The following is an 18,780-nucleotide window of genomic DNA, read 5'->3' on the forward strand; positions in this document are numbered from 1 at the left end:
CCCATCACCACTGGGACCACATGTACTGGTTTCTGCCAGAGTCTTTGAAGTTCAATCTTGAGGTCCTGATAGCGGCTGAGTTTTTCCTGTTGTTTTTCTTCAATGCGACTGTCACCTGGGATGGCAACATCAATGATCCAAACCTTGTTCTTTTCCACAACTGTGATGTCTGGTGTGTTGTGTTCCAGAACTTTGTCAGTCTGGATTCGGAAGTCCCACAGTATCTTTGCGTGTTCATTTTCCACAACCTTTGCAGGTTTGTGATCCCACCAGTTCTTAACTGCAGGGAGGTGATACTTGAGGCATAGGTTCCAATGAATCATTTGGGCCACATAGTTGTGCCTCTGTTTGTAGTCTGTCTGTGCAATTTTCTTACAGCAGCTGAGGATATGATCAATGGTTTCATTATTATTATTATTATTCATTATTATTATTATTATTATTATTATTATTATTATTATTATTATTATTAAGGCTGGGTGGCCATCTGTCAGGGGTGCTTTGCTTGTGCTTTTGGTGCACAGAGGCAGAAGGGGGTTGGGCTTAATGGCCCAAGAGGTCTCTTCCAACCCTCTTTATTATTATTATTATTATTATTATTATTATTATTATTATTAACATTGAGGCTGGGTGGCCATCTGTCAGGGGTGCTTTGCTTGTGCTTTTGGTGCCAGAGGTTGAACTTAATGACCCAAGGGGTCTCTTCCAACCCTCTTTTTATTATTATTGCTATTATTATTATTATTATTATTATTATTATTATTATTATTATTATTAACATTGAGGCTGGGTGGCCATCTGTCAGCGGTGCTTTGCTTGTGCTTTCGGTACACAAAGGCAGAAGGGGATTGGATTCAATGGCCCAAAGGGTCTCTTCCAACCCTCTTTTTTATTATTATTGCTATTATTATTATTAATTATTATTATTATTATTATTATTATTATTATTATTGCTCGGTGGCCAACTATAGTCCGGCCCTCCAACAGTCTGAAGGATTGTGAACTGGCCCCCAGATTAAAAAGTTTGGGGACCCCTGCTCTATGGGATGCAAGCAGGAGGCTGCAAAGGGTTCAGGAGAACTAGCTCCAAGATGACTTGCAGTCTGCTTGATCAAGTCACACCCACCAGCATCAAAGCACACATCTGAGATTCCTTTTGGGATGATTCATTGGTGCTATCGATAAAGAAAGCAGGGAAAAATTGTTCTCATTTTGGTTTTCATTCCAATTGGGTGCTAAGAGACCGAGATATGGAAATAATTCTGTAGAATGAAACGTTCCGCAATGTGTGGGTTTGAAATTGTCAAAATGAAACATTTTTTCATTCAAAACAAAATGACAATTGTCACATCAGATTGACATTTTCACATGAAATGTCACTCCATTTCAGCATCTTTTTTTTTTTTTATAGAAACCACAAAACCCCAAAACGAAATGACAGCTAAAGTAGAACAGGTAAGAAGAAAAGTTTTGTTTCAGGAAGAAAAAGCAATGTTTCATTTTATTAAAAAAAATCCCTGGGGGGGGGGGGGGGGGAAGGAGAAAATTTCATGACATTGTGAGGTGAGGAGAGAAATAAAGAGAAAACATGTCACTTAAAGGACATCTCTCTTTGCAGGTGGTGTGAAGACAACCAGGAGCAGGTTGTCTTCATGTTCATGCATTTGCAAGGTTTCATAAGGGAAATCATCTGATAAAGCCTTCTACTCAAGACAGTAAGTTTAACTTCGGATTTTAATCCTGGCCCCAGGTAGCTTTCATTTCCAACAAACAGTTCAATTTTCCAGTGCTCCATCATGTTTTCAATGAAGGTGCCAACGTTTTTACTAATCCCGATGGCGTCCAGGCACTTGATGATCCAGCTGTGTGGGAGTGAGTCAAAGGCCTTTTTGTAGTCAATCCACGTCATGTGAAAATTAGCGTTTTGGCTTTTACAGTTCTCCAGAATCATTTTGTCAATTAATAACTGGTCTTTTGTGCCCTTGCTTTTCCGTTTGTTGCCTTTCTGTTCATCTGGCAAGATGTTTTTTTCTTCAAGATAGTCTTGAATTTTGTCAGCTATTATTTTATTATGACACAGCAAACAAGATAGATATGCTGGATTTCATATCACAAAATCACAAGTCAAACACTTCCCAAGTCTCTAGGACTGTGTGATGATGCACGCAGATCCCAGTAGGGTGGCCTTTTGCAGTTGGCAGATTGTGATTTTGTCAATGTCTATTTTTCCAAATATCGGCTGAGATCTCTTGGCACGGCACCCAATGCGCCGACCACCACCAGGACCACCTGCACTGGCTTCTGCCATAGTCTTTGAATTTCAATCTTGAGGTCCTGATAGCAGCTGAGTTTTTCCTGTTGTTTTTCGTCAATGCGACTGTCACCTGGGATGGCAACATCAATGATCCAAACCTTTTTCTTTTCCACAACTGTGATGTTTGGTGTGTTGTGTTCCAGAACTTTGTCAGTCTGGATTCGGAAGTCCCACAGTATCTTTGCGTGCTCATTTTCCAATACTTTTGCAGGTTTGTGATCCCACCAGTTCTTTACTGCTGGGAGGTGGTACTTGAGGCATAAGTTCCAATGAATCATTTGGGCCATGTAGTTGTTCCTCTGTTTGTAGTCTGTCTGTGTGATTTTCTTAACACTAGCTGAGGATATGATCAATGATTTTGTCGGTTTCCTTGCACAGTCTGCATTTTGGTCATCAGCTGATTTTTCGATCTTGGCCTGAATTGCCTTTGTCCTGATGGCTTGCTCCTGGGCTGCAAGGATCAGGCCTTCTGTCTCCTTCTTCAGGGTCCCATTCATGAGCCAGAGCCAGGTCTTCTCCTTATCAGCTTTTCCTTCAATTTTGTCAAGGAACTTTCCATGCAATGTCTTGTTGTGCCAGCTGTCAGCTCTAGTTTGTAGTGCAGTTTTCTTGTACTGGTTTTTTGTCTGCTGTGCTTTGAGGAGTTTCTGATTATTGACTTCAATCAAAGCAGGTTCTTCGTTATTATTGTTATTATTGTTATTGTTATTATTATTATTATTATTATTATTATTATTATTATTATTATTTGAAGAGGCACGAATGGAGGGCTTAAGGGATAAACATGCCAAGAGGAAGGCACGTTAAACCAACCCTGACCGGGACTGCCTTCCGTCTGGAAACTGATGTCCTCAATGCAGAAGAACATGTGGGTCAAGAATAGGTTTCCAAAGCCACTTACACATCCATCACCAAGACACTACACTTGGAGGGCCATCATCCTCGGGCTACGAGGGATCACCTAAGTAAGTAAGTAAGTAAGTAAGTAAGTAAGTAAGTACAGGCCCAAAAACTGGCATCTGGGTGGATGGATTCCTGATGAGGAAAACTGAATTCTTATGGATGATGACAACTCGACCATTGAGGTGGTACAACATAGTTTTCTATACTCCGAATGAGAAGAAAAATACTTTTTGCTGTGAACATGGTTCCTTGGTAAAGATGACGGCTGTCTTGAGTACAATGAGGTCTCTTTCTCGTCTCTGTTTGTGCAATCTGGCTCTTATTTGAAGTCTGAAACAAAGGGAGGGTATTCAGTGGGGAATGATCTTGTTCTTTTAATTTTATTTTTTTTCCGATGAATTTCCTCCCTTTGAAAAATGCTTGTCTTAGGCAATAGGAGCCTTCGTTTTAACAAATGCTCACTAATTTGCACCTTGTTAAAAACAAAACAAAAGAACCCACAGATATTTGTTTACTTTCCCTTTGCTTCTGAGGACTGCTGAATCCGGCTGTATCTCTTCTCTGCCTTTGAAGCCAAAGGGACATTCGGAAAGAAAATCAGACAAGTTCCCTATCTTTGTTCCATATTTTTACAATTTGTTCTGTAATTTCTAAAAGGAGCCAGAAGGGCAGAAAGGGGGTTTATTTAAAGAAAGAAACAAAGATATTTTTTTAATCCCAAACTTCTTGAAGATGAAGTGGGCAAAACTAAAAAATAGAATTTCACTGGAAGCATTGTACTTTTGTTGCAGAGGAAATGCTGACAAGGTTTCCCTTGGTAGAAATTTCATTCTTAGGAACCAAGAGAAAGAGATCTGGGGACTATTTTTTCCCCAAAGAGATAAGAAAAAGAAGTTTGAAAAGAGCTGAGATTGCTTGATAACGTCCTGCTCCCACAGTAAATGAAGACAGCAAGTTTAATCCAATCTATCTTTAATAAGATCTAGAAAGAGATAGATACATCAGCTGTGGGATATGAAGAACTTCGGCAACTAATTAAATCAGAAATTCTTTGAACTACAACTCCCAGAATCTCTCATCTTTGCCAACACTTTTCTAGATGGGAAAATTAGCCCATTTCCAACCCACTTTGCTTTCACAAGCAATTGCTTCTAAGTCAATTTCATTTCAGTGTTAAATTGATCTGTCATTTAAGAAAGACTAATTATGTATCTTTCATTACATATGTATTTAAACATATATTTTGAAAAATGTATTTTATTTAAAACTAATGAATTCCTAAATGTATTTTGATTGGTTTTTGAGCCAGAAGCTGCGCCAGAATATTTTGAAAGTGAAAACCAATAAGGTATGTCCAAAAGCGTTCTTTCTCTCACGCAGACATTTCCAAGGTATCTGATTTTTGTGGCATCTGTGGACAAGATGAAACGGATTATGATAAGCTTTAAGGTCCCATCACTATTCCACAAAAATCCATGGATGAACTTGTGGATATGGAGGACCAGCTGCATATGCTCCCTGAAGTTTTTGACACTTTTGTAATGCTTATTTGGGGAGACTATGTAGTGTTTTCCATAGACACCTCCAACATCGTATGGCTGGCATGACTGTATGGAGCACTGTTACCTTCCCACCAGAGTGGTACCTATTGATCTACTCACATTTGCATGTTTTCAGCTGCTAAGTTGGCAGAAGCTGGGGCTAACAGCAGGAGCTCATCGTGCTCCCCGGATTCGAACTGCCAACCTTTTGGTCAGCAAGTTCAGCAGCTCAGCCGTTTAACTGGATGCACCACTGGGAGATTCCTTCTCTAGCTGCCCAAAAATGTGCCTGAAAAGTGGCCACCTAGAGTCATAGACTCATAGAGTTGGAAGAGGCCACCAGGATGGCACCATGCAGTCCAACTCCATTATGACATGCAGGGACACCCAATCTAAGTACTAAACAGATAGCCATTGCCAATAGATGGCAATTTATATTTATATAAATATATATATATATCAGCCCTCCTCTACAATATATGCATTCTGAAAATGCCTCTGAGTCTGTCTAATGTATGTTGTTTGTCTGTTGGCATTGAATGTTTGCCATATATGTGTTCATTGTAATCCGCCCTGAGTCCCCTTCGGGGTGAGAAAAGCGGAATATAAATACTGTAAATAAATAAATAAATTTAGCCTCCTTTTAAGGATCCTGTCATAAAGGCCAGGAAAAGTGTCCCAGTTCTCTTGGCATCCTGGAGAAAAGAGTTGGGTTTTGGGACAAATCTGTCACCCCTCATGCAACTCCCATCTCAGTGACACTTTCTCCATCAGATGGGGAAAATGTCACTCTCCCGGTGAGGCTCCATGCTAGGTCAATTGGAGCCAACACAACACGGAAAGCCTCCCATAGAATCATAGAATCATAGAATAGTGGAGTTGGAAGAGACCTCATGGGCCATCCAGTCCAACCCCCTGCTAAGAAGCAGGAAATCGCATTCAAAGCACCCCCGACAGATGGCCATCCAGCCTCTGCTTAAAAGCCTCCAAGGAAGGAGCCTCCACCACAGCCGGGGGAGAGAGTTCCACTGTCAAACAGCCCTTCTCACAGTGAGGAAGTTCTTCCTGATGTTCAGGTGGAATCTCCTTTCCTGTCCACCAATGCTTTCATCCCAGTTAGGGTCAAAGCCTCTACTGGAAGATGCCCGGCATGGGGCTCCATCCATTAGACATGGTGAAAGCATCATAGGATGCTAAATTCACCCCATCAGATTACCGAACCTCCGAAAAAGGAGACTCCATCTGAGGCAGTAGCAAAATCCTCTGTCAAATAGCTCTCTGTCATCTGAGTTTAAGGAGGCAGCAAGGACCAAATGGAGATGCTTATGAAGTCTTCCCTAGAAGAGATGGAAAACTAGGAGTAGGAGAGGGAGAGTACAGAAGTCCTATTGAATTCAATGAATGGGCAGATCCTTCTGCTGGTCATGGGGGTTATTGTGATAAGTTGCAGAACCTGGCTGACATTATGGCCAATGGATTGACAAAGCAGAGGGACTTTGATGGGAAGATCACTAGGAAGAACAGAAGGAGCAAGAGATTGAAAGAAATTGCAGTGTGAACCGAAACTAGTTACATTTGACGAGATGATGTTATAGCATATGATTCCACATCTCCATCCTCTGGGATCCCCAGGGCTCTGTGGCTGGGAATTGTAATTGCCCAGGACTCCAGAGGATGGAGCTATGGCAGCTGAAATGGCATCATACTGCTCTAATTGTGTCATGTGAAAGAGCCCCTACAGCAATACACGAGAGTTGAAATGCCAGCATTTTCTTTAATTATCAGGGTCAATGGCATCATCTGTTGCCAGGCTTATCCAGCTTTCCAGTCCTCGCATCAGCGTGGGAGGAAAAATGGTCTTTCCAGGAAAACCTATTCCGATGATAATTCAATTTATTCTGAGATAGCTTGGGTCCTCAATGGGAAATAAAGACCCAAAAAAACAGCTTTATTGATAATGGATGGGCTGGACGCTCCTGCCTGCCTCACCAAGTGGACTGTCATGCTGAGCATGAGCAATATACGAAGGTTGAATGAAAAGTAATGCCTCCACCTTCGTAACACCTCAACAGATGGCAGTCCTGGTCTGCGGCAGTTCCTGGCTTGTTCAGGAGACTCTCCTCTACAGTTCCATTTGGCGGGAAGCCTTAGCATTGAACGGTTGTGTTGTTAAAGTGCAAAGTATGGAACCCTGCGCAGACGGTCTGTCAATGAGACTTAAGCAACGTGCAGTCATTGAATTCTTGACAGCAGAAGGTGTCGCCCCAAAGGAGATTCATCCGAGAATGAAAGCTGTTTATGATTGTGTTGATGTGAGTACTGTACGTCATTGGGAAAGTAAGTTTAAAGATATTGAGATGAGAACATCTGACTTGCATGACAAACAAAGAGTTGGACATCCTGTGACAGAAACCACCGAGTTTCATAGAATCATAGAATCATAGAATAGTAGAGTTGGAAGAGACCACATGGGCCATCTAGTCCAACCCCCTGCTAAGAAGCAGGAAATCGCATTCAAAGCACCCCCGACAGATGGCCATCCAGCCTCTGCTTAAACGCCTCCAAGGAAGGAGCCTCCACCACGGCCCCGGGGAGAGAGTTCCACTGTCGAACAGCTCTCACAGTGAAACAAAAGGTTGACAAGCAAAAGGTTGACAGATTGATTCAGGACGATTGTCGTATCACTCAGAGAGAAATTTCAAGCATAATCAGCATTTCACAAGAACTTGTGGGTCACATTATTGCTTTGCTTGGCTATCGGAAGATCTCTGCACAATGGGACTGTGAGATGCCGGATGCAGAAACAGAGTGTTGACTTCTTCTGTGACAGCTTCAGAAAACTTGTTCATTGTTGGCAGAAATGTATCCAATTGTCTGGTGATGATGTGGAAAAGTGAATAGTGGTAGTTAAAGAGCACATGTATTTATTTATTTATTACATCACTTCTACCCCGCCCTTCTCACCCATCGGGGACTCAAGACGGCTTACAATATACATCAGAAAAAAACAGTTTACATCAGATTTAAAAGTCTTTCAAAATTAAAAAAATTACAATAAAAATTAAAATATACATTAAAAACCTGCATAATTGTACATTTAATTATACACTTAAGGCGCTTTTCATGTCCAGGTGGGGGGTCTGTCAGTGAGTCATATATTCATATTGCGATTCTGCGGCTACTCATGCTCAAATGCCTGATCCCATAACCACGTTTTTGTTCTCTATCGGAAAGACAGGAAAATATTCCCATCCAAATCCACGTAACGAAGGTGGAGGCATTACTTTTCATTCAACCCTCGTAATACAGTCAAGCATCCCTAATCGCCTGGTATGTGATCCTTTTGACTGGAGATAATTGGTTGACCGACCCAGCTATTCACAAGAGAGCTGTGGCTTCTTCAAACATAGAATAATCTCTAACTCCAAGATAGACTATTTGTCCATCTCACCCACCATTGTCTACTCATACAAAGAATGACTGTCCAAGAATGCTTTGAAATAACTCAACCTAGGAGTTTTATATATATACTAGCTGTGCCCGGCCACGTGTTGCTGTGGCTTAGTCTGGTGGTGTTGGTCACTCTACAGTAGGTTGTATTTACGCTGTGACCTCCACCCTTCTTTATACTCACATTAGTAGTAGTATTTGAAGTCTGTTACTTTCTTTAATTTTTTGTGTTGATTGATAATTGCTTGAGATCCCTGTTGTCTTTGGTTTATTGTTTAATCGTGATGTCTGATTCTGCTGAGTGCGGTTTATATTTTTTATTGTGGTACAATAGTCTTTTTTTTCTGTGTAGGTGTTTATTATTATTGTTGTTGTAGTGGTCATGAAGGTTGGATAAGTTAGATGCTACTGTATTTTTTTTGAGGCCCAGTGTAGCACTGACTGGCCTCTCAGGATTGTGGTTTTGTGGTGTGGTTGTGTTGTTACAACCGGGAGGCAAGGCTTTTGCATTGTGTTGTCAAGTTTTGTATTTCTCGGGTGTTTAGTTGTGTGCCAAATTTCATATTTCTGGGGCATTTAGTTGTGTTGTTATAGTCACGATGCCTTGTTGTGAGTTTTGTGGGTCCGGATTGTGGTTTTGTGTGTGGTTGTGTTGTTACAACCAGGAGGCAAGGCTTTTGCATTGTGTTGCCAAGTTTTGTATTTCTGGGGCGTTTAGTTGTGTTGTTATAGTCACGATGCCTTGTTGTGAGTTTTGTGGGTCCGGATTGTGGTTTTGTGTGTGGTTATGTTGTTACAACCAGGAGGCAAGGCTTTTGCGTTGTGTTGCCAAGTTTTGTATTTCTGGGAAGTTTCGTTGTGTTGTTATAGTCACAATGCGTTGTTGTGAGTTTTGTGGGTCTGAGTTGTTGTTTTGTGGTGTGGTTGTGTTATTGTAACCGGGAGGCAAGGCTTTTGCATTGTCTTGCCAAGTTTCGTATTTCTGGGACGTTTATTTTTGTTGTTATAGTCACTGTGCAAACAACTTTATCCTTTTATATATATAGATATAATATGCAAAGCACAAGCTCTACCACCGTGTGGTAGATCTTTCCTACATCGGTTGGGCTTTGCAGCAACAAGCTAACACTCACCAGCAGATTCTGAATTCGGAGCACATTATGCAAATGGCAAAAGGCACACATTCCAAACACATCTGCATCTAAATTTCTGCACATTCCAATAACAGTTTTGCAATCAAGGTCAAATGTAAGGCTGCAATGTAGATAAGGAAAAGATGTGACGGAATGGAAGGAACTGTCAAATTGTGCATCCACTAAAAATGGAACAAAGAAAACGATTCATGATCATAGAATCATGGAGAACAGGGTGTGTCACCCCCCCTAAAATTTTTCATATTTTTCCCAAAATTATATGCACGCTTACAAAAATTAAATATTTATTTATTTATTTATTTGTTTGTTTGTTTAATACATTTATATCCCACCCTTTTCACCCCGAAGGGGACTCAGAGCGGCTTACAAATTAAATTAACATACAATATTATATTATTAGCATAGCACAATACTGGCAATAAATTACCATATTGTACTATATCTATATACAGTAGAGTCTCACTTATCCAACAAAAACGGGCTGGGAGAACATTGGATAAGCGAATATGTTGGATAATAAGAAGAGATTAAGGAGAAGCCTATTAAACATCAAATTAGGTTATGATTTTACAAATTAAGCACCAAAACATCATGTTAGACAACAAATTTGGCAGAAAAAGTAGTTCAATACGCAGTAATGCTATGTAGTAATTACTGTATTTATGAATTTAGCACCAAAATATCACGATGTATTGAAAACATTGACTACAAAAATGCGTTGGATAATCCAGAACATTGGATAAGTGAGTGTTGGATAAGTGAGACTCTACTGTATATTCTAACAGAAGAGAAGTGACATGAAATTACAAGAGAAATGTAATTTCTCTTCACTTTAATCAAAGATGTACCTCTGTTTAAATCATTATTACAAAATTTCTTGTTCAATATGAATGTATTAACTTAGCTTTCAAAAGGGTGTTGGATACTTTCCTATCCTATGCTTTTAAAGGTATATTTTGGCCTGAAATTACCTGTTCTGTAAAATGTACCTGTTTGAATTAAAGGCAAATTCAGCAAGAACAAGCCTACAGAATCTATCTTGTTTGAAATTTGGGGATTGCCTGTATCCTGTTTATTTCAGAATGCATCCTATATTTTTTCAGGACTGAATACATACTATATTCAGACGAGATGCATACTAAGATCATCACACCACATGACTCAATCAGGGGCAGCTAACGACTCTAAAGAAAGGATGCCCCCAGGCAGGAAGAAGCCAGGAGATGAAGCTATTCAATGCTAATTAAGGTGATTAACTACAACATTCACACTGGCCCCCAACTGACAAGAGTTCTTCTCTCACCCTGGACTTTCCACAGATATATATAAACCCTCCTTGCTTAGTTTTCCCATATACCTCACACCCTCTGAGGATGCCTGCCATAGATGTGGGCGAAACGTCAGGAGAGAATAATAATAATAATAATAATAATAATAATAATAATAATAATAATAATAATAAGTTTATTTATATCCCGCCTCCATCTCCCCCGAAGGAGACTCGAGGCGGCTTACAGCACAATCGGATACAAAACAATACAAAATAAAATATGAAACATCAGAAAACAAAACCAATAATAATATATACACAGCAACCGGGGGGGGAAAAAAAACCACAACACGGTATTAAAACATCGAATTAAAAACAATGAGGTTGCAATAGTGGATAAGCAAGGTGCACATTATAAGTTACAGATTTTTAAATAAAGTGCAATAGAATGCTTTTGGAACATGGCCATACAGCCCGGAAAACATACAACAACCCTGTGATCCTGGCCATGAAAGAGAGGGATTCTCTCCAAAATTACCCTCTGAGCTCAAAGCAGAGTCCAGTATGTTCCTTTTTTTCCGTTGCACCATTTCTCAATGCAGCAGAACCGCACTGAGAAGCATCCTCTCCTCACTTGGCTTTTCGAAAGCATGGCTCCAAGGCTGCCAGGCTTATGACCGGTTTAATTAGAGTCAAGAGAGAATTCCACCTTGAGGAGGAGGAAAAGGGTAAGGAAGGCAGCAAGGGAACAAAGGGAGGCACCAAGGCCCTGAAAAGTTAAACCATGCCCGGGAGGAAGCGGGCACGTCTTTCCACCTCATCTCCTGCTTTAAATAAACCCGCCTGGGGTTGTAGATGCCAGTCGTCTGCTTTTGGTTGGCTGGCGGTTGCGTTCCTCTAATTCCTGGTTCTCCGTATTAGGCAAATGTTGTTTAATAAGCAGCTGTTCAAATGAATCACCAAAGACAAGCGGGTCATTCTGAGCCATTTTAATCCCATCTGAGCAAAGCTTGGCTTGGGAACTCCACAAAGTGTGCCGATGACTATTCGCTTGGACGGAGTTGAGGTTTATATGTGAAGCTGGTTTCCAAAAAGTACCAAGTCTATCTGAAGAAATTTTTACAGGAATTGGAAAAAAAATGACATGCTGAGGATATTATTTGCTCTTTTTTAACCCTACCAAATGTCACAAAGTCATTTCACCCTTGATTGTGGTATTATTCAAGAACTAAATTTGGATGGATTTGAGATTATATGTGAAGCTGGTTTCCAAAAAGTACCAAGTCTATCTGAAGAAATTTTTACAGGAATTGGAAAAAATGACATGCTGAGAATATTATTTGCTCTTTTTTAACCCTACCAAATGTCACAAAGTTATTTCACCCTTGATTGTGGTATTATTCAAGAACTAAATTTGGATGGATTTGAGGTTATATGTGAAGCTCGTTTCCAAAAAGTACCAAATCTATCTGAAGAAATTTTTACAGGAATTGGAAAAAAAATGACATGCTGAGGATATTATTTGCTCTTTTTTAACCCTACCAAATGTCACAAAGTTATTTCACCCTTGATTGTGGTATTATTCAAGAACTAAATTTGGATGGATTTGAGGTTATATGTGAAGCTCGTTTCCAAAAAGTACCAAGTCTATCTGAAGAAATTTTTACAGGAATTGGGAAAAAATGACATGCTGAGGATATTATTTGCTCTTTTTTAACCCTACCAAATATATTTATTTACATATGTCACAATGTTATTTTACCCTTGGTTATGGCATTATTCAAGAACTAAATTTAGATGGATTTGAGGTTATATGTGAAGCTGGTTTCCAAAAGATGCCAAGTCTATCTGAATAATTTTTTACAGGAATTGGAAAAAAAGAACATGCTGATATTATTTGCTCATATTGTTTTACCCTATCAAACATATTTATTTACATATGTCACAAAGTTATTTTACTTTTGGTTATAGCATTATTCAAGAACTAAATTTGGATGGATTTGAGGTTATATGTGAAGCTGGTTTCCAAAAAGTACCAAGTCTATCTGAAGAAATTTTACAGCAGTTGGAAAAAAGAACACGGTGAGGATATTCTTTGCTCTTTTTTTACTCTCCCAAACATATTTATTTACATATGTCACAAAGTCATTTTACCTTTGATTATGGCATTATTCAAGAACTAAATTTGGATGGATTTGAGGTTATATGTGAAGCTGGTTTCCAAAAAGTACCAAGTCTATCTGAAGAAATTTTACAGCAGTTGGAAAAAAGAACATGCTGAGGATATTCTTTGCTCTTTTTTAACCCTACCAAATGTATTTATTTACACATGTCACAAAGTTATTTCACCCTTGATTGTGGCATTATTCAAGAACTAAATATGGATGGATTTGAGGTTATATGTGAAGCTGGTTTCCAAAATTTACCAAGTCTATCTGAAGAAATTTTTACAGGAATTGGAAAAAAAAAGAACATGCTAAGGATATTATTTGCTCATATTTTTTTACTCTACCAAACATATTTATTTGCATATGTCACAAAGTCATGTTACCCTTGATTATGGCATTATTCAAGGACTAAATTTGGATTTAATTTCTTGGCAGAATGGGGTTGGACTGGATGGCCCACGAAGTCTCTTCCAACTCTATCATTCTATAATTTGGTACTTTTTTGAGACAAATCAGGGTTTGGGACCTTTTGGCATGAATCTACCACTTAAAATACACTTAGAAGTAGTTCTCTCGAAGCATGTTTGTTATGTTATTTAACAGCAAGTCTTCCCTTCATACACTTAATTTTTCAAATTAAAGAAAGGTCACTTTTCTGTTAACACATGTTCTTTTTTCTTTCTGCATAATGAACACCATGATATTAATTCAGTCATCATTAAAAACGAGCTCTTCCTTTATTATCATTTTCTTGTACATTTCTATTACCTGCTACAGTATATTTGCAAAATGGCAACCAGTTCACATCTTTGTATCCCATGGCACCTACCAATGTCACCCTATAATATAATTAATATAATATAATATAGATAGATTTCTGCACATGACTCTTACACTGCACTTCCTTTGTTTTCCCAATCCTTGCCTTATCATCTTGTGTTAACAGACATGAAGCCCAACAAAACCTGAAATGTCAGTTTTTTCAACTCACTAATTTAGAAACTTTTTGTTGGGTTGCTCTGAGTTTTTCAAACTGTATAGCCATGTTCCAGTAGCATTCTCTCCTAATGTTTCGCCTGCATCTGTAGCTAATGGCATCTTCAGAAGTTCTGTTGGCAGTGAACAGAACCTCTAAACCTCCACTTGCCTCACCACCAACAGAACCTCTGAAGATGCCATTAGCCACAGATGCAGGCAAAACGTCAGGAGGGAATGCTACTGGAACAATGGCCATACAGCCCAAATAAACGTACAGCAAACCAGTGATTCCAGCCATGAAAGCCTTCGACAATACATTAATACATAGTTACATTATATAGTAATGATTTGATATGAAACCTGCACATATAATGGCAGCTTTTACATAAACTTGTGCATAAGTGACATTATTCTACAAATGGGATACTATAATACCTTGTGATGTAATAATAATAATAATAACTTTATTCTTATATCCCACCCCATCTCCCCGAAGGGACTCGGGGCAGCTTACATGGGGACCAAGGCCAGAAATACACAATAAAATACAATCACATAAATACATTTAAATCATATAAGCATAAGACCATAAAACATATAATATTTATTATTATTATTATTATTATTATTATTATTATTATTATTATTAGCAACATTTATATCCTGCCCTTCTCACCCCGAAGAGGACTCAGGGCCGTTTACAAATTATATATCCATACAATATATTATATTATTAGTACAGCACAATATAAACACTATATAAGCATTATATATTATTATATTGTACTATATGACTATATTGCAATATTATTAGTAATATTACATGTAATATAAATATACAATTATAATACACTAGCTGTGCCCGGCCACGCGTTGCTGTGGCGAAGTCTGGTGGTATGGGAAATAAAGTATTGAGGAATTGGTGGTAGTTAAGGTCAAGGGTAAAGGTTTTCCCCAGAGATTAAGTCAAGTCATGTCTGACTCAGGGGGTTGGTGCTCATCTCCATTTCTAAGCCGAAGAGCCGGCGTTGTCCGTAGACTCCTCCAAGGTCATGTGGGATGACTGCATGGAGTGGTGTTACCTTCCCACCGGAGCAGTACCTATTGATGCACTCACATTTGCATGTTTTCAAACTTCTGGGTTGGCAGAAGCTGGGGCTAACAGTGAGAGCTCACTCTGGTCCCCCAATTCAAACCTGCGGCCTTTTGGTCCAAAAGTTCAGCAGCTCAGCGCTTTAACACGCTGCGCCATCAGGGGATATTATTTCCTAAAGGTTGTGAATATACAATATTTCTGATTGTTGTTTTTTTTGTCTGTTGGAGGCAAGTATGAATGCTGCAATTAGGGAAAATGATTAGGATGTAATGGCCTTGCAGCTTTAAAGCCTAAGTCTGCCTGTCCCCTGGGCTGAGTTGGTTGCTAGGAGACCAAGTGGGCGGAGATTAGTCCTCTAACTGGCAGCAATTGGATAAAAACAATTATTCCTTTCCCTCTAATTAGAACTTTATTTTTCTTTTCTTTTTGTTGTATCAACCTAGAGGCGTGGATGATGGGTTGTGTTGTCAAATTTCGAGGTTGGGTGGCCTGTAGTTTTGTTGTTTTGTTGGTCGCCGTGATACCATCACTCATTTATATATATAGATTAAACAAATGCAATCATTTATCAGTCTCACATAAAAGATGACATTTATTTCTATATGAATATATTGAACTGGAGGTTTAATTCTCTTTCTCCTGGATAGTCTTGGTTCCACGCAGTCTGCCAGTACGCCGGGCCGCTATGAGACCGACCTTGCGACCAGCTGGATCATCCCTCCTGATGGTTGAAGGCTTGCCAATATGCTGGTGGTTTCCACCACCAAAGGGATGTTCAACAGGATTCATAGCTACACCCCGAACTCGTGGCCAGCAGTTCCTCTTTGCCTTATATTTGTGGTACGCACGTCCAGCTTTCAAGATTGGCTTGTCAATACGGCCACCACCAGCAACAATACCGACAACTGCTCTGTTTGCAGAGGAGATCACCTTCTTGGAACCAGAAAGCAGTTTCACCCTGGTTTTTTTGGTTTCAGGATTCTGGGAGATAACTGTGGCATAGTTTCCAGAAGCACGTGCTAGTTTGCCACGATCTCCAGGCTTCTCTTCAAGGCAGCAGACAATGGTGCCTTCGGGCATAGTACCAACAGGCAGGACATTGCCAATGTTGAGTTGAGCTTTCTTGCCACAATAAACAAATTGCCTGGTATGAATGCCTTCTGCTGCAATGAACAATTCTGTTGGTTTCTTAAATCTGTATGGATCACGGAAAACAACCTTGGCCAGAGGAGCTCCTCGACCAGGATCATGAATGATATCCTTTACAATACCCTTGATGTAGCCATGTCTTTCAGCAAAGTCAACTGCTCTCAGCTTTGCTGCACCCTTTCTGTGCTTCACATGGGCCCTGAACACAGATCCCGCACCTTTTCTTTGACCTCTGATTACACGGCCCATTGTGTCCTCCGCGGGGCCTGGCTCGGACAGAAGCAAAAAATGCAATCATTTGAAATCCCACCAGTGAAGTCCAAACATGAAACACTGACTGGTACTTTTTGTTGTAAAATACCATTTTCCAAAGCCTGTACCAAAGTTATTTAGTACGCTTTGGTAGTTCAGATCTTTAATAATAATCTACCCTTAGCCAACTATGGGCTATCACCTAATAAGTCATTTTTTTTTAAATTGGGGGGTGGTATTTTTGGGAACAAGCTCCACATATACATACATACGGGATGCCAGGTCTATTCACTTGCATACAAGTGAAATATAAGTTCGAATATATCCACTGTTGCTGGCATACTATGATTAAGCCAATATCTTCTTGTGCCATTTTTAGTGAATGTGCACAGCTGTACCCTTTCATTGACAGACTGGGAAGTTATTTGGCCTTGATGTAATTGACAATCATCCACTTGGCTGAAGTCGTTCTAGCAAATTTCGGGAGATGCTGAGATGGGAAGCTGGGCCAAACCAAGCTAGTCCATCAGCTCTATTTAAAGACCAGCAGTATCAAGGTCCCTCTCTCCTTAAACTATTTCATCTCCCTGAAAGTTATTGTAAGAAACACAATATAACTTTAAGAATGGTTGCCTGAGTTCTTTCCTCCCTCTTCCCATCGCATTTTCTGTCATACCATTTTAAGATTATGGGAAGAGCCCGTCTTGTTTTCTATTGATCCTTTTTAATGGGGCACTTCCAGCAGAGAAGCAGGTAAAATGCGCTCGGTAATGAATGTATGTTTGTATTAGCCTTATTCAGCTCTGAATACGTCCAAGTCTATACACCTGTATATATCGCCAATGAACAAAGACAGAAAATGTTTTTTTTTGCTACATTTAACAATTGAATGGAAATAAGCCTTATTAATTGTAAACTGTATGTGAACATACCGATTTCAGAACAGAAGAACACTATATAGTTTCCCTGCATGCCTCTCCTCTTCAAAAAGAATTACATTTCCACAGAATCAGCCTGTTTTGTGCAAACATGCTTTCCGCACAATAGAACCATGTGTATTTTTTAACAAACAAAAATTCTCCAACTAAACTAATATGACAGCTAAAAAAGCCAATGCAATTATAGGCTGCATCAATAGGAGTTGTTGCACTCGAACACTGAAACACTTCATCCAGCACCACACCAGAGTCCAGTAATTCTATCCAAAAATGTTTATTAAAGAAAGCATATAAAAAGGGAAAAAAGGGCAAGTCCAAAAGGGTCAATAGAATAGAAAGTACAGAGTAGCAGCAATCCATACATAAAATCATGACAACCAAAATCAACAGCAGTTCTTCATACACAAATCCATAAACATGAAAACAGGAACTTTTCGAAGGTAAGCCCTTTCAGGAAACAAAATGTTGGGAATCATCCTGGACTACCCAAATCTAGATGTAGTTAGATAGATGATAGAGACCGGGCTGTGGCGCAGCTGGCTAGTAACCAGCTGCAATAAATCACTTCTGACCGAGAGGTCATGAGTTCGAAGCCCAGGTCGGGTTAAGCCCACGACCATTAAATAGCCCGGTTTGCTGTTGACCTATGCAGCCCCGAAAGACAATTGCATCTGTCAAGTAGGGAAATTTAGGTAAGCTTTATGCGGGAGGCTAATTTAACTAATTTACAACATCATAAAACTGTCAGCAAAACAAGAGGAAAGGAATGAGGAAGTGCAGCCACTAGTGGACAGTGAAGCAACAGCTCCCCCTGTGGCCGGAATCGTGAAGCTGGAAAAAATGTTAAATACCTCTGTCTATATATGTTGTTTGTCTGTTGGCATTGAATGTTTGCCATATATGTGTTCATTGTAATCTGCCCTGCGTCTCCTTTGGGGTGAGAAGAGCGGAATATAAATACTGTAAATAAATAAATAGAGTTGGATTGAGGGAATCCTTTCCCTGTTTCCAAAGCATGCCTAGACAGGCTTTACTGTGTTTCACTCTATCCTGTGTACGTCACATCCCTTACTTTGAAGTTAGTGGAAATGTGAATATCTAGGGACAATAACTTCTCATTGGTCAGAATGTCTTTTATGGCCCCAATAAACTGGACCAAGAGGTTGGAACCATTTTTGGTTCATTCTTCTCCCTTTGTTCTTCTAGCTAACAAGAAGCATCTCGCCATCTCTCCTGGCAAGATATAACTATTGAGATGTTTGTTATTTTCCCTTTCTTATTTTTCCTTAGAAACCAGTCTAGAGTAGACTAGACAGCTCCCAAGCCTTTCTATCTACAATGGAGTTCTTTTTACCTGAATAAATACTTTTTGAACTTTTACTGAGACTCTGCAGTCCATTGCAATCCTAAATGGTCAAAGGCTTCTCTTGCTCACCCCGTGTAAGTAACTGTGGCATTTGAAAGCTTTTGCTTTTGCTACTCTGCTGATTTTTGGTGGAATCAAAGTCAGACATGACTGGACTTAACGTCAGGGGAAACCTTTACCTTTTACCTGCCCCAGAGAGGG

At 39.6% G+C, this 18,780-nt stretch overlaps 1 protein-coding gene across 1 annotated transcript; it reads right to left on the reverse strand.

Moving 5' to 3' along the window:
* Nucleotides 1–15,438: 15,438 nt before the first annotated feature.
* On the reverse strand, nt 15,439–16,322 carry LOC100551960 (large ribosomal subunit protein uL2-like). Its single transcript, XM_062963837.1, has one exon. It carries the CDS (start codon nt 16,270–16,272, stop codon nt 15,499–15,501), a length of 774 nt encoding a protein of 257 aa, XP_062819907.1. The 5' UTR covers nt 16,273–16,322; the 3' UTR covers nt 15,439–15,498.
* Nucleotides 16,323–18,780: the final 2,458 nt, after the last annotated feature.

This window comes from Anolis carolinensis, unplaced genomic scaffold (assembly GCF_035594765.1).
Source record: "Anolis carolinensis isolate JA03-04 unplaced genomic scaffold, rAnoCar3.1.pri scaffold_12, whole genome shotgun sequence".
Taxonomy (NCBI): domain Eukaryota; kingdom Metazoa; phylum Chordata; class Lepidosauria; order Squamata; family Dactyloidae; genus Anolis; species Anolis carolinensis.